Source organism: Columba livia, chromosome 9 (genome assembly GCF_036013475.1).
Source record: "Columba livia isolate bColLiv1 breed racing homer chromosome 9, bColLiv1.pat.W.v2, whole genome shotgun sequence".
NCBI classification, from domain to species: domain Eukaryota; kingdom Metazoa; phylum Chordata; class Aves; order Columbiformes; family Columbidae; genus Columba; species Columba livia.
Window position 1 is genome coordinate 4,573,308 of NC_088610.1, and position 24,901 is coordinate 4,598,208.

The following is a 24,901-nucleotide window of genomic DNA, read 5'->3' on the forward strand; positions in this document are numbered from 1 at the left end:
AGGCTGAACAAGGATCCAAGCTCGCTGCAAGGTTTTGGGTCAATGTGGAGGAGGGTGGCATTAGCTGAAGGAGTAGGAGGAAAACAGTGACGAAGGAAGAAAAGAGGTGTATGGCTAGGACCAGCTGGCCAAAGGAAATGCACTTTAAGATCACAGATCATCAAAACACATAAGAAATAAAGGTCTTTTCTCATAGTCTTAATGGGGGGGGAAATTGTAAGGTATTTTCCTCTGTGCAAAAGAGAAAGCGTATTTCAAAGGGCAATACAAGGCACTGCAGCACATGGCAGCTCTGCCTTTCTGCACTGGGCATCGGCACCACCTCTCTCTGCAGACAAAGGTTTGGTAGGATCTTCTCTGGGTTTAGCACTAAAGGAAGATAAAAAAACTATTTTCTCTCCTCCTTGTTAACTGCTCATTTGAGTGCCTGCTCATGTGGGTATGCCAAGTAGGTAGATGCCAAGTCAACACCAGGAAGAAAAAATTACATTTTCCATGTTCACATGCAGATTTTGGCTTACACAGAGGTTATCACTAGATGACTGCTTAAAATTTGGCTTTAAAGAATATCATCTGCAAGTGCAGTAATGCCGAAGCTTTCCCCCTCCCCAAACTTCCATTTTAAAATCCCAAAGAGATTTACATTTTTGCACAAAATCAACATTACTGCCACAGTTTTGAAATACCCTCTGCTGCAAGCAACAGAAATGCTACGACCGCAAATCTTAGAGAAGGTGAATATTGAGATTTAATCTTGTAATAAGATGCATATATAGTCATAGCTACATTTTTGAAAGCTGATTTGCCACTCAAGGCCTTTTCAAGAAGACAGGAGTGCCTTGAAAGTTACTCTTGGAAATCGTGAACAGTTACACGCCGGGTCTCCAACACAGCATGTTAAAAACCCACCCCGTGCCTGTTGCCAATACACTTCATCAACTTAAAACTAAGAACAACACTTTGGGAAACCCGCTATACACAGAAGCCCCTTTACACTGTAGGCTTCACCTGATGAAATGTTATGCCTTTTGTGGGATCTTTTACATCTTTCCACACTAAACGTTAGGGCTGTACTTTAAAAGAAGGGCTACTTAACATTTGTATTTTTCTCCCAAATTAATGCTTATTGTATGTGCCAAAGTTAACACATTCACATAAAATCAGGTTGGATTAGGACAACCTATGTCTTCACTCTTGCCTGTGTCTCCTACAGTTCAGCCAAGAAACCTGAGGGCTATCAATAAAATGCCATACGAATACTCTCCGGGGGTAGAAATACCCTATTAGCCAGTTGTTTTCAATTCTTTACTTCTAAATAAATATATTTTTGTACCATTCTGGTGAGCATATCCTAATGTGCAGGCTCCAGCAAGCAGGAGATGGGTTTTCTTGGTTTGTTTTTTCTTTTTAGTTTAGTGATGTCTTTATTAGACCAAATGTCCAGATTTCAATGATGCTGTTAAATCATGCGGTGGTTTAAATACCAGACCTCAGTGCTACATCCTCTGAAGTACATGTGTTCATCTGGCTTAATAAGCATTTTGCTGTACGCTAACTCCTGTGTTCATTTGCTTCTGTTTAATGATGACCATCTCCTCCTGCCCACATGTGTCCTCGTCTCTCCACTGCTTGTTGAGCCATCAAGACACACCTTTGTTTCATTTAGTGTGCAATTTTCACCTCTGACCCAAGAAGCTAGTCTTAGGCTTCCTGAACTTTATTGTGTGTTAATAGACTGCTGGCTCTCTTTTCAGCAGTCATAGAAATGGTGGAGAGACATTTAATTGAAAAGAGGGACAAAGCTAGAGACTGAAAGGCAAAGTCAGTAGGGTTTAAAAAAAAAAAAAATCCAGAAATAATATGTCTGAGAAGCTTTGGATATTCTTTACAAGTTTGTGCCTCTTTACACAAATAAGAAAGACATCATTGATTTAATTATCTTCCCAGGGAACAATGGTGTAATACTCTGAATGGTGCTAAATGATTGATCTGGTAATTCATCTTCTGCTAACAACTATCTGTGCATTTTGTTTCTCTCCAGTTCTCAGACCGATGACATTAGCAGCAATGTCACAGAGCAGTCCTGGGTTTTCATAAAACACTCACAAATGCTCTTTCCTGCCAGTATTTAGGGACACATGGTTATAATTTTGTCTGTATTTCTTTGTCACAGATTACTTTTAACTACATCTGTTCAATTAAAATAAAAAAGAAAGACACAGCTAGAGCCCATTAGCTTTATATCAAAAGTAGCCTTTTAATGAAATAGGGAGATTTAATTTTGTAAGTGTTCTGATGAGTGAGAGATACCCTTCTGTTTTTTCAGAAGTTCTCTGTTTGGTGAATAGTTAGGAAAGGACATTATTACAGCATAAGGATATTATTGTACACAGAAAGGCATTATTAAAAGTGATTTATTGTTCTATGTTAGGAAACTTATAGGAAAAGTCTGATAATATATTAAACTTGTTTATTATGGACTTCATATAATTTTTGAATAATGCAGCTTTTTCTTTTGACAAGAGCAATAAACTCTGCTGGTACAGACATACGTTGATTATCCTAAGTCAACTGTGTTGCTTAAAGAAACATGCCCAAACAATCAGCTTTTGACAGCTGCATCTCTTGTTATTTACAATAGCCATCACAGTAATAACTCACCATTTCTATATTAATAAGGCAGCGAAATTTATTATGATGGTATTGAAAAGTTATTAAGTACTGCATCCCAAGTGACAAAGTACCACAGCACTGTCACTATCCAAAAGCAGTTGCCCATCCATCACAAAGCTTTCCAGATGGTCCTGCATCTTTATCGCTCCCAGGTTGGTGACATCACCTGTTCACCCACTCAAAATTGATGATGAAAGCAAACAGATCTATCTTACTTACATTTACCAAATCAATTTAATTTTACAGGCTGTGGCTTAGTGACATATTGACTGTTTTCCTTAATGGCATCTACTGTACTTAATGCAAAGAACTCATCTTTGAATCCTGGCTTGCATAATGTGGCATTTCATAATAAATTTTTTATAACATATTTCTTAAATGGGGAGAATTATGATTGTTTGTCAGTTCTATTAGATGCAATTATTATTCTCTTCAGTTCTGTCTTTTATTTTTCTTTCTGATGTTCTCTGTCTTAATGGCTAAATTACATTTACAGGTTTTGTCTTTTAAAGGGATGTCTGGCATACCTCGCAACGATTTTTCTTCCTATTTTGATACTCTCACAGATCTACTCCAATGTTAGCTTTTCCCTCAGTTTATTTAGTGCTGCTACCTGCTTGGACAAAGTGCTACTGAACTCAAAATCTACCTGGGTCATGTCTGAGTAAATAATAAGTGCCTTATTTTGAAGAGGGATACAAATTCCTGAAACATCCCCCCAGTTCTGCTCGGAAGGTAACAAAACTTCCTTCTCCCCCTCCTACTTCTAAGTCCACTTGACCCTTATGGTTTCATTCTGCTTCCCTCAGAAGTTAATGCTCCTCTTGATTAAATTAAAACCTCAGTGCCATTGTGGGGAGTACACACACAGACCTATAGGGATGTTTCTGTGGCTTTAGAATGTGCCCATGAAATTGGTGATTTCCTACCCCCAAGGTCAAGAACACAGTGAAGCATCCACCATGGGTGAAGAAATATGCAGTTCTACACAAATAATTTCAGGTTTAATTGAGACAAGGGTGCTGCCTCACCCTTTTGATGGGATTTCACAGACGTGCCACACCACCACCCACTCAACCTCCTGCACCAGCTGAAAACTTCTTCCTGCTGCTGTTGCCACATTGACGTTGGGTTGGCTCAGTAACTTACCAGCCCCATCAGTGACAACCCCAGTGCCAGAGCAAGTTCAGGACAGGGGCAAGTAGCATCTCCCTTCTGGCAGCCACCGCAGCCTCTTGGCTACCTTGAGCTGTTCAGTTGTGAACATTTCCTGAGTGCAGCTCCATCGTACAGCCAAAGAGGGAGCTTTACAGATCCTGTTCCTGCACCCCTTCCAGTGAGCGGCACCTTTGCCTGAACAGGAGGAGACCGTGGTCCTTGTCCAAGAAAGAAAAAATGGCATTGCATACCACAAACCTCATGATGTGAGGGTTTGCTTAGTCATGTTAATTAAATAATTTGGAGAATTGAAGAGTAGAAGTAAGGAACAGCAGAGAAAGAAAACAGCTGAGTACTCTGTGTTGTTCCCATCTCCTAACCCTCCTCCATCCACATCAAACTACCCAAAGGACCAACAGCTCCCTTTTGCTGGCAATGTATTTAATTCAATCTGAATGACAAGTCCACCTGCTCATATCTTGCTATTCAAGGACCTGATGTTTGCTCATTTGCAATTATAAACTGTCTGTCCCCTGAGCAGGGAGAAAGCTGGTGATAACAGCCAGGGAGCTGGCTGGGGTGTGCACTTGACATCACCTCTTAGAGTGACATTTTACTCATGAAGCATCTGTCTACCTTGCTGCAGGACTCTTATTGCTACAGGAGCATCTGACTTGGTCACAGCCTCACCACAAGACAGGGCTGCAAACAACAAAAGAATTCAGACTGGCCACATTAGCAGCACTGTAAGTAAAGTCTTTTTTGTACACAACTTTTGAGAGGCTGTCTTAAGCACCCTTCTGCATGCTCACCCCAGGCAAGATATATGGTATGATCTCCATCCTATGTGGCACTGAACACTATGTCCCAAATAGAAAACTTAACACAGCAGCTAAGCACATGCTTAACTCAAACACCTGGGTAATCCTGTTGATGATAAGCCCGTGCCTAAGTGCTTTATTGGATCTCAGCCAGAGTGCTCTATGCCTTGCAAAGCTGAGCTGAAAATAGGATAAAACATCACCTATGTATTCAAGAAAAGGTAAAGATGTCACCCCCACCTGCAACTGCCAGGAATGGATGGTCTGTTGACCTGGGGGAGAGCACGCTATCTGCAGAACTGGATTGGGCTTGTACTGATCAAAAATCATCCCTGCCTCTCACTATATAGCAAATTATTCCTTTTTAATTTCAAATAATAGAATAACCCTCATTCATATTCTTGATTTTGCTTCAATAATTATTTTGCAAAGGTTGCTGAAGTCTTCATATTGCTAAAATCCATACACAAGGAGAAAAGGTAGGCAATGAATCCGCACTGCACTTCCCCACTTCCCAACCACCTGGTTGAGTGGGAAGCTGCTTTGTTTTTTTTTCCCCTAAAAAAGCCACTAAGACAAATTCCATATCCCAAAGAAAAATATGAAGAAGTGATGAAGTCTTTGTTTTTTTTATTTTTCTTTTTTTGAAGAAGACAATCTACTGCTCTCTCCCAGGGTGATTTCACTGACTACAAGGGAGTTATTTCCCCCAGCACTGTTGTTTATTAAGAATAGCTTAACATGAGTTTCAAAATGTGTGAATCCCGTGTGCAGTTTAGAAGATGTTACCTTTATTCTGTTTTTTTACAACAAAAAAAAAAATAGGGGAAAGATGCTACTTTTAACATTCTGACAAAGATTTTCCAAAGGAGAACCCAAAAATAGGGAATAACATCTATACAGAGAGAGGAATCAGCTGGTAACCCCTGTTGATTGCAATGAAAGGTTTTGGATGCTAACAGCAAGAAAATCAAGCTATCGGTTTAGGTGTTATAACCCAGATGTGGGAGCATATACATTATATTCCAAGTTTAAAAGCCTATACCTTTGCATTTTGTAACTCATTATTTAATTTTCAGAAAGATAGGTGGTACCCTTAGAATGCAGAATCTCAAATAAACCTAAGTTTAAGCTCAAAAAAAGAAAAAAAAGCCGAAAGAAAGCCAAAGAATGCAGAATTGATACTTAAAATTACAACAGTTCCAGTCTTTATAAACCAGTGGGAACCTGTACTCCAGAACAGTTTTTAGGAAACTATGCACCTTTCCCCAAAGACTCACATAAGAAAAATGTTAGAGAAGTAAACAAATAGCCAAACGGCCTCCCAATTTCCTTTTAGAAGTAACAGCATCAGTTCAAGCATACTCTACCAAATGCAAGATGTTTTTCAGCCTCACAGTCATGACAGGAAAATATACTCGGTTCTATAAACAGATTGTATGATGCTTTATAAAGCTCTAAAATATTTTTTACTTCTGTGACAAGCTTGATTTATTAGAGCTCATTGCTCCTGGTTTTGCCTTCCTAATAAAGAAATAAAAGTTTAGGATAAAAAGAGCTGTGAAGGAATTGTCCCTATGAAGGAGACTGAGTTTACTATAGCAGTAAGAGACCTGAATTTGAATATTTGACGTACTCTGGAAGATGCTGGTCGAAGAATAGGTGCATGTGCTCTGGTGACCTATTCAAAGGCTTGCTTTGAAATATTCTCCCACTTGTTTTTCATAGCAGGGCATGAACCATGATGAAATCACTAAATTTGTGTTCCCTTGCTTTTGTTTAAAAAATTACTGCCATCCCTTAAAAGCTTGTTTTCTTTGTTGATTAAGAAGCAGTCAATTTTCCCTTTTCAAACAACCACTGAGCAACAGCCCCCCAGCCCCCTCAGATATTCGGGCTGCCGGCAAATACTAAAACCTCGGTGACAAACTGCAAAAAAGTTCGACCTTTCCCCTTGTCCGGTGACCCCCTGTTCGATTTGTACTTTAGCTAACCAATACCTGATTAGATAATGCTCAGCCCTAGACCCACAAAATGAGATAAAATTCAAATTTATGGCTTTTCATTTAAACTGCTCTACAGCACTCTAATCATGACCCAAGCACAACTATATCACAACAAATTCTCTTTGTCCCAGAGCCTGTTTTATGGCTGAAGTATATAAAAGGAAGGAGGACACAAAAGACGTTTTCTTGGACTTGCCTTAACAAAACTCCACGCTGATGCCATAGGGAGTCTTGCTATAAGGTAACATTGGAACAGGCCCCATGAAATTCCTCACCCTTCTGCAGCAAGTTTTCCTTTATGAATGAGTGTGTGGCTGCAAAATTTAGCAGCGGCAATTCCTCCAGCTTCCACTTCTCTCCCTACTGCTACAGACTGATCTTGGTATTAGCTCAGATGGACTTCACAAAAATCAGAACCTACAAGTATCCCACAGCTGGAAATACCTAAAAATATGACAGTCTTTTGGCAAGGGAATTTAGCATAATCTATTATAACATGTACTTTCCAAAAAACATAATTACAGTCTAAATTTGTATATGGTTATAAAGTCTTCTCTGCAACGTGTATGTAGGGTTTTAGTTTGAAATGTTCTAGTGTAAGACTCTAGGTCATGTAGCAATCCTAAACAGCAAAAAAAGGAGAAAATCTCTCATAGCAAAGTCAGTAATATATGCAGCATCAGAAATCAGCGAAGGAAGGTGCTCAGTTTTTCTTCCAAAAAATATTTTCATATGTTTATGCTAATTATTTTCTTGAAAACAGATTCTTCCTTTGAAAAGTCAATATCGCTTTATGTACAGTGTTTCACCTTAAACCTAGAAAAATGCAGATAAAATGGAAAGATTGATTTTCCAGTCACTTTGTCATCCTCACTGTAGCTGCAGGGGATTCTATTCACAAGAATTCAGTAAGTACACAAACATTAGCAATGTTGCAACTCCACTGCCTATTTCTCTGAGCAATGCACATGTGAAGTGAGGAAATGAGTAAGTCAGGACACAGCAAATTGTTTTCTTTGGCCTATGAGACCAGTGAGCAGCTCAAGCAGGTTGAGGGTTCCTCCCTTTTGAAGCCACCTGACCTCAACAGCACTATGAACTATTCTAGGAATCACATACCATGAAACAAAATAATACCATGACAGTAGCTGCATCAGTGCAACTCACTCAACACTCAAGTACTATTGCAAAAAAAAGAAGACTCAAAAAATCCCACACTACAAAGTCACTTAAAAATCCATAGTCAATGCCATACAGAAACTTTGGTTCAGTCCTTCCTCCATTTAAAAATATAATATTTCATCTTGATATCAGCAACAGCAGACCAAATCCCCCATTTATTAGCTGACTTATTGACACCTGGCAGGAAAAATGTCCTGTTTCACAAAAGTGCCTGTTCAGGCAGAAAAATCGACACCAGGAAAGCTTTAATTCCCAAGACTGTGCTTAAACTTCAATAAGTGACAGGTTTCCCTCAGCATCCCATGCTTCCTTTGAGCCCACACACCATTAACAGCTTCTTCCTCCCATTTTTATCCCAAGGCACATATCCAAGGAATTGGTGGTTTCCAGAAAAGCATGATGATGGTGAGTATCTGGAATGGGTGCTCTAAAGGTTTTCTCCAACCCTATCAGGTCCCTCCAGCATCTGTCCTTTAGCCGTGACCTTCACTACCTGCTGTTGTACTCATTGTGTATACTCTGGTAACCAGCATTTCTTTGTCTCCCTTCAATTACAGTAAATGTACTTTTAATCCACTTGTTGGAAGAATATTCTGTCTCAGGCTCCCCTGAGCACTGCAGAGTACTTCTAGATGAGTGGCCAAATTGCAGAGGGACTTGACTGTTGATTTGGTGTGATTTTGCTCCAATGCTTTTCAATAGCTTCTCCCCAGCTGTCCCAAATACATAGTGCTACTCAAATGGCAAGAATCCTTCAGCTTGAAAGGAATTAAATCTGACAGCTGGTCTTCCAGCACTCTCAAGGTCTGCGTATTTCTTGTCTGGATTTTATAGACCCCAAAATCCTAAATATTTTAAGCAGGAAAATTAGTCTGTAAAATTACAGCATATTGTCAACATCCAAGGGTGTGAAAATAGAGATGGCATTCCCACAATTTTAGTGGGGTTATCCTCCATTACACCACCTGAGGATCCAGTCTAAAATACCCAAGTTCCTGTATATGTTAAACCTGCAAGTACAGCTGTGTCTCAGCAGTTTTTCTCCAATTTCTGTTATCAATATCTGAACTTAATTGTGGTGTGGTTCAAGGTCAGATTTTATGGTTTCCTGGTGCCTTTTTCAAATAATAAAGAGATTTCTCACCAGCAATTATATTGTATCAGGGTCTGTTAACTTGACAGAGTGCTGAGAACTCTATAATTTCACCTGACACTATTCTGTCATATTGTCACAGGTCTCACCAGATTTTAAACAACCGGATGGAATGTTTGGAAAGAATTCAGTGAGTATTTATGGACAATTAAGAGCAAATCAAAGCTCTGTTTTCCACCATATCTGCAAGGCTCCGCTTCACAGCAAAACCATTTTTCCTGGGAAAATGAACCTTCCAACTCTCCAGAGGTCAGTTGTGACCCTGGAGAGCCATGCAAACTCTGCACACTTCTCCCCTTATCAGAAACCAGAGGAAATGCACAGATTGAAAGTCGAGATTGCGCTCTGTTTCTACAGCACATTGTTAAAACTATGAATAAAACCATGCAAAAAAAAAATTGTTACACCATAGCACAACTGGCAACGTGCTCCATTTGAGGCCTAAAGCCCTGACCTGATCATGGACCTGCAGCTCAGCTCCATGGTGATACCACAGCAAGGAAAACACGTTGCCCCCAACAGCAGGGAAAGCAACAGGTAACCACTGGATTTGCCAAAGGAGAGCTTGAGCTGCTTGAGGAAAAGCAACATTTCTCAGAGAATACGGAGAAGTAACATGAGCCATATCATCCTATGCGTGCTGGGTTTGACACCAGTATCTGAACAAACTTCAACAAATGAATGGCAACTTTCCCATTCACTTAAATGGGAGCAGGACCAAACCTCCAGCTTCAGAAGTCCCCAAGTAGCACAGGGTTCTGCAAAAGCAATTTTAGCCACACAAGACTAGATTTTAATGCTATTCTAACCATTGTCAACAGAAAGTGGCAATGCACAACCCTGAAAGCAGCACCCAGTTTCTTTTCAGACAAGGCAGTGTCATTTGGAAATCCCTCACCCATATAAATACTGCAGGAATGCACAAGAGCAAACTAAAAATGGTACAAAATGTTCCAACAATGCAACTTCTTCCTTTTCTCCCCTAGAACAGGCAACACCTGCCAATATCCACCCAGACAGATTTCATGCATGAAGAGCAACAGTAATTCCAGCCCTTTTTCTCTTTTAATTTACACTTGTTTCCACCCAGAAAGCTCCAAAAGACAACAAAGCAGTCTCTGTACATGCAAATATCCCCTGGCTGCTGCGAAGATAGGACTCAAATTCTGCAAACACTTCTGTGTTTATAGACACACAAGAGAGTTCAACAGACCAAAAGAATGTAAAGTGTCTTACCTCCCAACCGTAACTGGGATCTTTAAGGTGTGGCCGCTGCTCTCCTACAAAAGGCCCAAACTTTTCCCCTGCTTCAATCTTCCTTTTGGTCCATATCCCTAATCCTGCTCCAGGAATGTTGGATTCTCGGAGCTCAAACTCTGAAGGAATGGGAATGTCATCAGGAATGTATATCGGCACCTTATAAGGAGAGCTCTCCTTCGGCGTGAAAGCTTCGCTGGAGGTTGCTGGAGAAGACGGCTCTTGAATGCTGATGGATGTTGGACACTGGACATTTGCAGCCTCTCCTTCGGCTTCTGGTGCTTCCTCCAAAGGAAGTTCAGGAAAACTTTCATACAAACATTCATCACCTGGAAAATAAGCCAAACAGTAGGATTTGAAACATCCTGACAGCTTTTGCATATGAAACCCTTTCAGCCTTCACATGAAATGGAGAGGACAATTTGGAAGGCAGGCAACACCTTCATCAATCACTGGTCCTGCAGCAGAGCCTCACCCTGGAAGGAGCGGAGCCTTTCCCCTATTGCAGGCCTGGGGGTACACAGCGTTTCTCAATATTCCTGACATCAAAAGTGGTTTACATCATTGAACACAAGCGAGGGAATTACATACAGATGTATACACAGGCACACCCTATTGTCCAATCTGGTCCGGATATAGCGCTTTGCATTGCGTACTCTTTGAAATTACAATTGAAAGCCAGCATTATACGTTACGACTGAAATGTAAGCGAAGTGAAAAGCAGGAAAGCTTTACTGGTCTTTCAGAGAGACAGATTGAACCTAAAGTAGCCAAAATTAAGTCTGATGGCCTCCAATTAGTTTTTGGAGGAAAGGATCCAGCCTACCACACAACTCTTGGCAAGAACTTCAGCTGATGTAAATCAGTGTCTTACCATTGACCTCCAAGAAACTCAGTGGTCTAAAATAAGTTTGGGATCCAAACAGCACCTTATAGAAAACATGAACCTTCTCATCTTACAGTTGCAAAAAACCTGGGACAGATCCAAAACACATTAAAAAAAGAAAAAAGTTAAAATACTCCATCTCTGGGGCTTAGCCAGCAAACAACAAAAAAGACTCACTGCTTTTGACAGCCTAAAATGTAAGATTGATTGTAAATTCCTATTAGTCAAAAAACTGAATGACTTCAGCGACGCTTCAGCTGCAGCACCCATAGAGTACTCAACCCAATAATGCATACAAAAGGACAAACTAACAAAAAAATTCTTCATTATTTACATTCATTTAACTTTAATAATATCATCGTACTTTTCCTATGCACCAGAACTCATTCCACTTAATTCTAAGCTAAATAGGAGGCAAGAACTCCATTCTAGAAGGAAGGAAGTTGAGAGATTGGGTATTTAAGATCTGAGCATGAGAATATTTGCATAATGTGGTTGGCCCAGAAATTAAAGTGTTATGCTGGGTTTGGCACTAAGAATGACTCCGTTTCAATGAAGAAACAGGAAACTTTAAAATGTTCTTTCAATTTCTTGCTCATTTAAGAAACTATCCACGGTAGATTAGCACCGTATGCCTTTTCCACTGGAAACTGGTCATAGCCCATTATCTCTCACATCTTTGTTACATATTATCTCACAGTTTTATATCTGTAGTTTCATGCTTCTGGTACTGCCTAAGACAAACACTGGGACATAACAAATCATTTGAATAGATTGCTCCCATCACATGACTGGCAAACTGGATTCTTCATCTGTGAGCAATTTATTCACAGACATGAACTGTTTTTCTTTCTTTTATGTGGCACTGGCTGTGACCTCGTATGTGTCACAAGAAAGTTCAGCTACCCATTCCCTCAGCCTCTGGTTTGGCAGACTCTCCCTGCACTTAACAATTGAACCCAATATTGATTAGTTTATCACTTTTCTAATACCTGGCACTCTGAGAAACAGAAAATCTTGACTGACTCTACAATTTAGCTGAGAAGGACACACAGTGGTATTTTCTATTGCTTGCACTTCAGATATCCTGCCTGGCATAGCTCAGGGGTACAGAGTTTGACAAAGATGCTCAAGGTCTCCTGAAAGCGTGGTGCAGAGAGCTTGCTCTGGGCCTGGCACCTACAAGCCCATGCCCATACTTTCTTACCCACAGCAAAACTAAGCCTGGACTCCAAGGGACAGGACAGATGACCTGAAAAGGGTAGGGCGTAGCTCCACCTGAATGCCATCATTCACTTTTTCCCTGCACTGAGACAACCACATTAGCAGCCATCTCTGTTCCCCTGGGGCATTGCTGCTGCCCCCAAACACAGCTCTTCTCCAGCATGGTGGGATGGGTGAGAGGTTGGTCCACACCTCCTGAGCATCCCCAAAACTCTGATGTGTTCCCCGAGCTCATGGGGCAACAGCAATGCTGCATCTACTCAGGGTAGGCTTGATCTTGTTCAGATGTCTTCCTCCAACTATTGAGATAAGAGTCCTGCCCTAAAAGACTTCAGCTGCTTTTAAAACATGAGAAAAAAAAAATCTCCACAAACAAACACAAACACCAACCATTAACCCATGTATACATCTGGGGTATAGGAAAAGAAATCACACGAGGAAAGTGATTCGGATGACAATAAGCACATGGCTATTTGCAAGGTGGGGTCAAAAACTTCAGTCACTTAAATCCTGCTGATTTTCCATGACAGCCTAGTGCCTGACACTCAAGCTCCTTAAAAAGCCCACCTCACAGAGTCGCTGCTGTTGTCCCCATCCCACCAAGCAGTGCCCCACAAAATCAAGGCTCTCCCTGTCCTCCACAGCTACGTTCAACTCTTCTCCACCAAACCATGAAGCAGCTCAGTTAAATCATTTAAGTGACTGCAAACAATGACCTGTTCTGTCCCTTTCCCCTAAAGGCCATCTTCTTCAGCCCCACTTGCCAGCACTGCCTGCCCACGAGCCAGCAAAAGCTGAGCCTTAAATATTTAGTAAGCACCCCTTTGCAGATGTTTCTTCTGCCCCAGGGACGGTCCAGTTTAATGTCTCTCTCACAGACTCAAAGGCTTCAGTTATGCTTATCTCAGTCATTCTGGCTACACTCATTTTTAGCCATATAGGGTCAAACCTGCAGCTGATAAATTGGCCTCTGGAAGCCTGGCAGGGAGACAAGTCCATTTGCTGGGTCTATTGTGACTCCTCTGATTTCCAGTGGCCACACCCGATGTCGTCGTTAAACATGGGTTTTCAGTTTGAAAGCTCTGGAAAATATAATACGCCTATACGCCCTAAAGCTTAACAGTGTGGGTAAAATGGACTACAGAAACATTATTCTGCCTGAAATAGCAACATATTCTAGCAAAAAAATATTTTAAAACCTCAAAACGAACAAGAAGTTGAATTATGACTGACCAAGAGACAGGAAGACCATTAAGAAATATTTGTGAAATTAATGATAGGAGCTGTATTATTAATAAAATCAATGTACATGAACCAAGGATCTGGTCTTCATTTTCAAAGGGTGTGGGACTATTCCCCTTAAAATTTACACCCACATGGATCAGATGGACTTCCAGCAAAACTCTGGGATATTGAGTGATAGAAAATCTCTGTAAGGTTAAAATTAGATGCAGTGATTGTGCTGATAAGCATAATTTTTCCAACAAATTAGAAATTAGTTGCAGAGATAGCCCTGTAGTTTTGAATTCAGGATGGTTTCTTCTTTAAAGTCCAATAATTATCCCCACTCAAAATCAGATGAAATACAAATCAAGGCCCCTGATAATGGAACAGATGAGATTAGGTAATGCGGAAGCTTAGATATTAACCTCCATAAAATTCTTCACCGCTATTTTACAATAAAAACATGAGCAAGCTTCAAAGGAAACCCAGGAGGAAAGGTTAATTGCTACTAAAAGACCAGGGTGGACACCTGCATTTGCACTTTTGACACAACCTTGCATACCAGCAGGAATGAGCCCACGTGGCTGCGTGCTGGGGATGTGCTTGATGAGGATGGGAGAGCGATGTGCCAAAGCTACCGCTGTAACTCCAGGACCTGGGGTCATTTTGAGATCAAGAGGGCTCCTGTGCAATGGGAAGAGGAGAGGACTTCCTTCCATTCGGATGTTTCTTAGCAGCTCAACATGCTCTTCCTCTCCAAGAGCAATTAAGTAGGATGCACTAATGACTGAAGGAGGCAGAGGTTGCTGAACACATCCCAAAACTCTTCCCACCGGCTGCGGTTGCTAGCCAGGCAAAGACATGCTGTTTTCAGCAGGACACTGGGCCACACATTCAATGAAACTGTGCCTTACTGCTGCTTGAATGCGCCATGATGGCATCTCACTTCGAGGGGATGTGCCTGCCTGTTGCACATATCAATGTTTCAATGTGGTCTTCAACTCAAAGTTCACAAATAGTCCTCTAAAGAGGAAGCCTCCATGCAGATTTCCAGATCCAAAGTCATTTGTAACAAACAGAAATGTGTCCATACAGACTATCCATTCTCCTTTTCTCCAGGTAATTTGTGCCTGAGGATATGCATTCCCAAAGTGGTTATTGTCTGATAAACCCTCTAGCACATAAATCTAGTTCTCTGTGCTTGTAGTCATGCACATGGCCACCAGTGACTTAATCATAAGTTGGATGGCTGATTATTCTGGATGAAAAAGATAGGCTGGAAGCAAAAGCATCTGGAGAGCCTACTTGAGAAGTGTTTCTAATGTCATCATCTACTGAGAAGGATAAATTAAGAGCTGAGATAAATGTGGAAGTGGCTTTTTACAGTGAGAAGATACACACAGGTTCATGCCTTCAACTTCTCAAAGGTGAGAAAGATGACCCTTAGCCCCAAAGACTAGACATCAGAAGGACTTGTCTCTGTTTGACAGGAAAGGCCCATCTTATGTCAGGAGCTTTGAGCTCTGATAGCACAGTTAACCATGCCTCATACAAGCCTTGGTGAGGATACATCATTGAAGGCTGTGGGAAAACATATTAGGACGGGGGTGAATTAATTCCTTCTCCTGTATAAGGACGGACCTTAATGTATTACAAAGTCCTGAATCAGATCCTTGAAAGACAGAGAGCATTTATATTTGTTTTGACCTAGCATTTCTATTCAGCAAGGAGAAAATCAGCATGGAGTATTTGCAGGGATATCTGAAAAGGAGACAGGCATTCCCTATTGCATACAAACGGGACACCTTTATCTGAATTTCTGTTTGAACAAGTATTAAACAAAAACAAAACAAAACAAACAAAAAAAAAAAAAACAACCACTAAAAACACTGTTATAGGCAGGGACTGAATGATTACAAAATATATCCACATCAGTCTAGAACACAGGAGGTCAGGAAACATAGAAAATAAAGAGAAGAAAACCCATTAGCTTCAAAAGGAGCATCTAGCCAGTGGTGAACTAGATGGGAGCCAGCCATCAGTCCCACACCAGGCAGGCATTGCTCAGAGGGGACCAGTCCATGTCCTCTAGAAAAACAGAGAAGGATCCTTAGCATTAGAAACATGCAGAGATTGAGTTACTATCTCCAGGTATAGAATGGACTCCAGCCAAGAGCTACATTACTCTACTTGAACATTTTATCAGTTAACGTACCTGAAAACTGGTTTGTGCCACTCCCTGTTCACAGAACTGTTCTGTGGAGTTGAACCTAATGACGATTATTTATTATTATTTGTATTGTAATACAGTCTGGGGGGCCCAGGCAAGACCCCATTGTGAAAAACATCAGACAGACCTAATCAAATGAGAGTAGATTCTAAACAGAATAGAGCCAGTAATTCCCAGTTAGGTAAAAATAATAAAAGTAAGAGGGCAAAGAAAAACTGTTTTACAAATAGAAAGTTTAGTTGTAAAACAAAAGAAATTACAAGTAAGTGTAAAAATACACAAGGTGCTTGAAGCAATTTTGAACCATTACTTCAATTACCAAGGAAAAATACTTTCACAAACATTAGCCTTCTAATCCATACGTGTTTTACATACTTGTATTACTTGACCCTGAAAACAAGCATGAGAAGACCAAAACTGTCCCGAACACACTCAAAAGGTTCAAACCTGAAAACCATGCTCATGGACCATGCAACAAGAACAAGGAGAACCAGAGTGCCCATGCAGCAGCCCCAAAGGCCAGATTCTGATTTCTCTTACGTGACTGTTAAATCCAGAATAATTACTTTAGATTTCCACCAAGGAATAAACAAGATCAGTGTCTGTCCCGGAGTTAACTAAAGCTGGTCCAATTTCTTAAGGCTGATGGTAATGTAAGAAAATAAGAGGAAAAATGTGCTGCCCAGATCTTGACTTTCCCTTCACGCTCGTGATGCTGCAGATTGCAGAGGGCATTCACACAACATGCTCAGCAAAACTTCCCTGCACCGTAGCACCGAGTCGCTCCGAGCAAGCCCTTCTGCAGCGCTGGCAGAAGAGGGAGTTGTAGGAAAAGCTGCGCGAAGGCAGGCGAAAAGGCAGCCTGAGCACAGCACACTTTGGGGCTGCAGTACGGAAATCACCAACTTTGCACCGTGCTGCTCCATGGGCTGCTGTATCTACAGGAAATGCAAAGGGAGCTCAGTTTGCATCACTGCTGGAACACCCATGAAAGGGCTTAGTGCTGCTGGTAGCTTCTGTGCCTCATGACAAGATGCACATCAGTTACAACAGTGCAAATGATTCACAAGATAAATTTAAAACTTTCCTTGCGTGGGGAGCAGGTTTTGCTCCTTAAATCATTGTGTCTGCAGAAAAAATGACCCTGAAAACAAGAGGCTCCTACTGGGAGCAGAAGAGATCTCTAAAGGTAGGATGAGCACCAAGTGCTTGGGAGAAACCTGTCCACACGTGAGCAAGAAGTGAAGTTACACACACTCAAGAGCGCCGCAGATTCAAGAGAGGATAATTACAGTGTTGCCAAATGTTGGTACTAGACCAGCAAACTCATAACATAGTAACTTCATAGGGACCTGCCCAACATCTCTGGCAATTCTCACTATCAGCCCCTACAATAACTAGTAGCGTTTGGTGCTCTGTCTAGCGTCATTCATGTCTAATTGAGTAACGCAGTCAAAAGCATCTGATGCGGACCAGATGCTGGGTTTTAATTAGGGTCCAGCACTGAGAGACTTCAGGTCAAATTCTACTTTCATTTGCACGGGAGGCACTCTCCTTGATGTCAGGGAAGTTGCACCTGTGTAACCAAAAAGCAAAATTTGGTTCCTTGTGTTCCTGTGCACTTTCCATATAAATTACTGCAAGCAACAAAGAATTATAAATGTTGGTTTGCATGCACTGATTTTATTTACAAGTTCAGTGTAATTTTATTTATAGCTCCAGTACAGTCATCTCTGGTAGAAATATTTATGTTATCTGTACTTCTGGTCCGTTAGAGTCTACTGCAATCATAAACACCACTGAAAAATTATTCACAGTTAGCAGGGTTTAAACTACCCATTATATCACTAGCTAGTGCCAATAAACTTTAGTGCTGCTTGATAAAGTTTCCTCAATGGAATAAATATATATCTGACTCTTAAAATCTTTTCTGGGTTACACAGAGGGGGGGGATGAGAGAAGATGGAAATGCCAGCTGCAGGGCTTGATATACTGAGGGCCAGATCTGCAGCTAGAAAGGAGCCTGTAGAGACCCACACTGGCTGGGATGCAGCCTAAAGCATCTTGACACTCTAACTAATAGCTTAAATTCATATCTCTGTAAGATATTTCAACCAGCAGATAACACATACTCATTAATGCCATTTGTAACTCTATATAGAGTACATCCAAGGGGGGAAAAAAATTTCCTTGAAATTTTGAGCCCTGAGTACTAGACACTGCTAAGGGAAGAAAACAGATTAGAGGAGCCAGCTTTTGTTCATTGTTTGATCACCATAATGGTAAACATGACATATATTCTCACACTGACATGGCACAAGAAGCCAGCGTGCTTGGGAGAAAACTAAAGACGGGAAGGTTAAATGTGAATTAGTGAGATCAGCCACTTATGTATAGTAAATGCTAACTGGAAACAACATCTCACTAGATCTGTATCAGTTTGAGTAAGACAGACAAGGTAATGCACTTTAACAGACCCTGAGACAGTGAAAAGCTATTGCTGCAAAAGAACATTTTAAAATCAAAACAATTACTTAAACCTACAGTATTATAATCAACACAAATGAAACTTTATCTTGATTAAATAAATCGGCGTAACTGAACTTCTCTTTACTCATTAGTAGACCTTTACTGTTCTAAACTGAGATGTGTCACAAAGTAGCCCTGAAAATCACATGCCTCTTTCTAAAAGAAATCAGTAATAAAAGATGACTATTCTACCAAATTATAATGAAGACAGATAACAGAGTGAATTATAAAACAAAGGTTATAGATAGAGACTGAGCCTTGTAGAGGTAATGACTTTTAATTGGATTGAGTTTATCATATTTCCAGAGGTACAGCACAACCAGAAGAAAGGATTAGAATTATTTCCACATTTCATTATTTGACATAATGAGAAAACAGAGGGAGGTCCACATCCCTGATGTGTTTGGTAAGCCACAGGAGATGTTGAACATGTCAGTCTCTAGTATAGTCCTGAGACACAGATGTATTTGCTCCATTATGCAGCAAAGTGTAATCACTTGAGGAAAGAACTAAAAAAAAAAATAGCACCAGGTCATGAAGTTTTGTTTTGCAAGCACATTACAAATGATAAATAATGTAACCTCTTCCTGCTAGCAGCCACTTCAGCACCAGCTTACAAACACCCCTACATCTACTTTGGGGAGGGGATCTGCCCTGCCTGAATCCCAAAGGGATGGATGCTCTGCCTGCCCTCCACCTGGGAAGGGCACAAGCTGAGGGATTATCAGAGAAGGACCAAGGGACACAGCAAGATAGCAGTAATGTACCCATCTACATGTTAACCCTGTTTCCATGCTGTACCCAAGTATTTCAGAGAGGGTTGGAATTTCAGGGAGCTGCCTCTGGAAAACTGAGCTGCTGTAGAGCAGAGGCAGAAAGTTTTGTACCAGCAGCCAGACACATCTTTAATTATGCAATTACAGTGATAGAGTCTTAATTAAATTTGAGTGACACTGTGATACACTGTAGTTAAGTCCTTGAAACACTAACAGAAGTACTTATAACAAACACGCTAATCAGGAAAAGTATCAAATAATTAATCCTACAATATTGTCTACTTCAGAAACTCAAGGTCTGGCAGGACCAATTTCCAGCATTTGTTTCCGAGGAGATACAAGGCCACAATTTTTCCTGCAAGTGACTTCTCAGCAGCATGTGCTGCAGTTATATCTGCACAAGGTCACCCAGTAACAAGCAGGATGTACTTAGCTGATTGGAAAATCATGAATCTTAAGAGCAACTATACTTCATGTTACATGTGCGGGTGTAGTCTGCATCATTCTGTAGGGCATCAGCGTATGGCTATATCCAACCTGCCTGGATTAGTAAAGTCATCCTATTTCTCACAACAAAAACTCCTTTGGGATAGTTTTATTTCATCATATAGAGGAATGCTTTTATTCTTGTGTGACAGGCATTGTTTCGGGTGAGATTATTCCAAGACATGGATGACAATTTGTTCCTATTTCTCTCTATGAAGCCTCAGTCCTTGGCTGGCACACACAGCTTTGACAAGTTCTTCTCATCAGTACCTCACTCAACACCACATACACGTTTTCAAAATGCAAGAATCATCCTTGTTTCATTTTTTCAGAAAAAAAAAAGCGCATTCTGAACTGATTTATCTACATTCTCTTCACTGATCCCACTTTGCCTTTACTGCAGACACTGCTCATTCCTCCAAACACTGCAACAGTTTGTTCTGATAAACCAATTTCTGCTTGCACCAGCCATACATTTTAAATAAGCACTTATTTTTTAATATCAACAAAATATTTGTGATCGATAAAATAAATTCGTGTTTCCAAGCACATTTCAGAAGGTGGGTCTGTCCCAGCAGACTTGGAATTTATGGTGTGTCTTAAAGTCAGTAGGACTTTTGCCAGTAACTTTAATGAAATTATAATTTCAGCAGTGATGCAGAAAAGTTTTGTCCATGTTACTGATAGCATTTATTGCGAGTATCAAAGCACAACTGGGAAAAAAAACTACTTGCTGCCCTATGACAAGCCCCAGAGGCTATGGCAGGACAACTGTAAACAAGAAAGGAGGCAAAAGAAGTTGTAGCAATTATTTTCCTTGGACTTTGTATAGGAAGATGAGGGAAAACACTAGGCTTTTTGGAATCAAACCATCCATATAGAGATAAAAAGAAGTCCCAGTGCTTCCATGAACTCCATCAGCTGGGCTGAAGGATGCTGCACTGCCCCCCTGCAAGTGACCACAGCTCCCTCCCCATGCCCTGCCTGCATCCTTTGCTATGGGAAAGTGATTGAGAAATAGATACTAGCTCTTTCCCCCAAAAACACTTCGCTTTCTATCCACTCTCCCCCATTTCTTTATCTTCTCACTTCTCAGAATTGATTCATTTTCTTTTTGACACTGTTACTTAAAAAAAAAAAAACCACATTCAAGAAGTATTCAGTTTAAAAAGTTCCAAACCCCAAACATTTGAACTCAGTTTTGCTGAACAATTGAGAAACTTAGTTGAAAAGGAAGAGCGTTCACAGAAATTGGGCAAATCCAGGTTGCTGACACCTCTTTCCTATAAAATTGTTCCTCATGTAATTTAGAAACTTCTCTGAAAATGTTTGTCTGTCCAAGAGCATTTGTCTGGCTGTGTTTTCACTAGCACACCTCTGACGGGTAAGCTCTCCGGGGGTTGACCGCTTTGAGGTTTTCAGCGCTAAGTGGTTTCTATTCTTGCTTCTCTCCCCACTGGTGGTCCACAGCTCACACCAGGAGATGCCTACTCCGTCTTTAACAAATATTTGCAACCTCAGCCAAAATAATGCACTTTGCTACACTCTTCACTTGGACTCAGAGTAATACCTCCCTCTGTTTCTTCTTCCTTGGGAGTAAAATGAGCAAAATTGGTTACATCCCTCTGCATCGCTGTTCCCACAAGGACCAGAAGTCTGACTGCCAACAGAACCCTTGTCTTGTGTTTGGAGATCCCCACACAAGCCAAAGCTTCACAGACAGAGATACTACAGACACAGAAACCACTGGGGAGCTTTTGAGCAGCAAATACCGAAGTTTTTCAAGACCAGCTAGTTAAAAAAACATCAAGAAGGTATTTCAGCACACAGAGGTCTAAAAGGAAATACCTCCTGAGTTCTCACCTCCCTGATCCATCAAACTGTGGAGCCTTTGCTTACCCTGGGAACGAGTAACTCTGAAGCTGCAAACTCAGTTGCTTTTACAAAAACATTCAGTAACAAATTCTCCCGCTCCCTCTTGGGTTTACCATTTCTTCTGCAGCATCATATTCTCTCATTTGCCTCAGATGAGCCCCATGGTGAATAGCTCATCTCTCTGCAGTGCTTTGAAGATGCAAAGCAGGACAGTATGGAAATGCCAAGTGTTTTCATAGCACCAGCAGCCTGTCACAGGGTGGGAAGAGTGGCAGTCCTTATTCTGATCACATCGCCCCTCCAAAATCAACAGTGACACCAGTGTGAAACCAGAACGAGAGCCCTGCTGTGAAACAGTTAACATCAGTTAGATCTATTTTGACTTAAAAAAGAAAAAAAAAAAAAATAGGACCACAGTTTATTTTACATGGCTTCCTAGTCAAAGTCTCAAATGTTTTGTAGGTATTTATTGATATATATTAACTGTAAAGAAAGTTAACTGCTAATGTAATTTATTCCACTCTTTGTTCCATACACCTTGTATCGCTTTCTATGAAGCTGTTGATGTTGGAGAAGCAGAGGGGTCCTGGTGAGCCGCTAGTGGAGAGCAATAAATCAGCACTCTGAAAGCTTCTGGTTCATCCCAATAACTTGGAAGTAAATTTGAAAAATAATCTTTTTTTCTTCCACCAAACTGGCAATCTTCACAAGTTCTACTGTTTTCATGTGCAGGCTGATATACAACAACTTAAATAAGTAGATAGCACTTAATGGACCAAACTTGGCTGTAGTGTAATTGGATGCCATGCCATTAGAGACCTTGGCCCAGCAGTGCTCTCCATCCCAAAGGATCATAGAGGACTCCACAAGCTCAAGCTAACATGCAGTTGTTATATACTTGAATTCTACTTATTATGTCACTACAGACTAATCTTCTGTTATAAAGACTACTTAACTATATATCCATTTATGTTTATGGACACAGATTTAAGTACTGTTTATAATGGCAGGAAAATATATATACAAAATGTATATGTAATACAGGATTACATATACACACACATATACAGTTTAAATTAAGGAAATGATGGAGTTCATGAGCAAAAATGGCTCCAAGAGTAGTTGGGATTTTTTGTTGTTGTTGGGGTTGGTTTGTTTGGGGTTTTGTTTTTGGTTTTGTTGTTGTTCTTGTTGTTTCTGTGGTTTTGTTGTTTTGTTTTTGGTGTTTGTTCTCTTTTGGTTTTTAATGTGAAGAAAATAACATGGCTTTTCCTGACATTGTTCTGAGAGTGGCTTGAACTCCTTTTGCTGATTTTTTTTTTCCTTCCAAAATAAAACAAAAACAATGCTCAGAACTTTAAGCTAGACCATTACACTTTGTAAGGCAATAAGTGGATTTGAAAGAGCTCTTTTGTCAGATACCATTTGCTGTAGCATCAGTGTCTGCGCTGGGAGAGCAGAGCACAGCAGAAGCAGCATGGGCTGCACTTGCTTAAGCAACAGCAAAGCAATTGCTGCTCACGGAAGAGATTTAAGTTAGGAAGTGGAAGCAACAAATTGCATTTTAAACTTTCCCCAGTAAGCTCATTAGAAGCTGAAGTCAAATAGAAGCAACTTTTCCTAGAGCACTTTTCAAAGCAGACATCAAACTGGTATGTAGCTGACCTTCTCCACACTCCCATGAACCTTAATTCAGCAAGTTAGGTAAGGCCACGCATAACTCCAAGCATGTCAGGAAACAAAATTATTATCATGAGGACGTGTTGAAAGAGTGCTCAGTGCACAACTGTGCCTTCATCTCCCCCCTTGTGCAGACTGCAACCATGTGGGTGAACACAGCCCACGGTCACAAACTAAATCAGTGGCAAGTTTAGAAAATAAGCAGGTTGTTTAGACTGGGCATCTTTTATTGCTGCCCCACAAAACCACAGTTCATCTGCTCTGCAAAGTGTAAGTTAGAGATTTGCACAAGGACCATGGCCCGTGTGGGAAATTCTGAAGATCAGCAAAAGGACCCTTTGACGAGCTCTAAAGCAAAAAAACTGAGATCTGGTGGGTCTTGCACAAGAGCTCACATTTGGTGCAGGGAAAAACTGCATTTTAACAAGAGCACTGGACAGGGGCTACTGAAAGGGCAGCTGGAGGGATGGGGTTAGGGGCTAAGCACCAGGCTGAGCCTGGCTATGGGATTCCTCTCTCAGGTACTGAGAGAGGGCTGGCTGTGCCCCTCCTTGCATTGTGCCATCCTGCTTTCCCCATTGGAGCTCTCACCAGTCCTCTCCAAGATCCACAGGGGCACCAGGATTTCACATGTACGAGCCTCAAGGGAACACAACCAATAACCCAAAAATCCAAAAACCTGAACCAAGTGTTGCTTGGAGCTTTTGTCTATTATAAATTGCCTGCAAAAAGCAGGTCTCCATGGCCAACTGAGACCACCAGAAATGCTGCCCAGGTCCCAGGCTGGGCTGGCAGACTCCCACTGTGCATGGGAGCCCATTTCCATTCCCTGCCACTTATCAGGGGCTTCATCTCAGGGTTAACATCATGTCCTCTCACCAGAGGCCAAACCCCCAGCACATATACATCCACAGGGAATTTTACAGGAGAAATGAGCTTGACATCATTTTTGTCCAGGTATTTTAGCTGAATAGGGTAGACCAAATAAATACCATTTGTTGTTTAAAGTGCAAATCCCAGCAACTTCTTTGAACGGGAGCATTTGGTAGTTGACACATCTACGGATGTTTTAAATCATAAGGGCATCCACTCCATTTTGGCTTTAATGTGTTTGTGTGTGAAGTTCTTTGTCATTCCAGCCCACCTGTCTCAGAGCACAGAAATCGAAAACAGGAGTAACTCTCGAATTTCACCTCAATTTAATCCATCACAGACAGCAGACTGGTTTTGCACACTATAAAAAAAAATACACACCAGGACATTTAAACAAAGTGACACAGATCATCAGCAGATCAACTGAAAATGACAGCTCAATCAAACAAATGTATGTTGAGAATTTCCACAGGGCAGCTCTAGCTGCAGCCAAACCAAATTTGTTTAGCATACATAAGTTAGCTGCTTAGAAACATTCAGTATGGTGCTAGCCAGATGATGACTTTCCCAGATAAACATCTATTTAACCAAATATCCCCCCACCCATAAAAGTGCTAGCGGAGTTTTGAGGTATTCTCCCAGTCTCTTAAAAATATGACTTTGCTCAGTGAAGGGCTGGTACTGACCCACCCATGTGGCACCCAAGTAAAATAACTAAACACTCTTTTAAAAAGACGTTATAACCACCAAAAGGTAGGCAAGACTCTCTAACCCTGATGGAGTGCTTCTGCCTGCCAATAAATTCACAAAGTGGCATTAAAGTGAAATACAAATTATGAACTTGGGAAGTGCCAGAGAAAACTGTGCA

At 40.9% G+C, this 24,901-nt stretch overlaps 1 protein-coding gene across 9 annotated transcripts in view; it reads right to left on the reverse strand.

Annotated features, from left to right (window-relative positions):
* Nucleotides 1-24,901, reverse strand: part of MECOM (MDS1 and EVI1 complex locus) — a 335,632-nt gene that overhangs the window by 176,933 nt on the left and 133,798 nt on the right. For all 9 annotated transcript variants that reach the window (XM_065073501.1, XM_065073500.1, XM_065073499.1 and 6 more), the window contains exon 2: nt 10,230-10,579. In XM_065073501.1, coding sequence (XP_064929573.1) covers nt 10,230-10,579 — 350 coding nt within the window. The remainder of the gene's footprint in view (nt 1-10,229; nt 10,580-24,901) is intronic.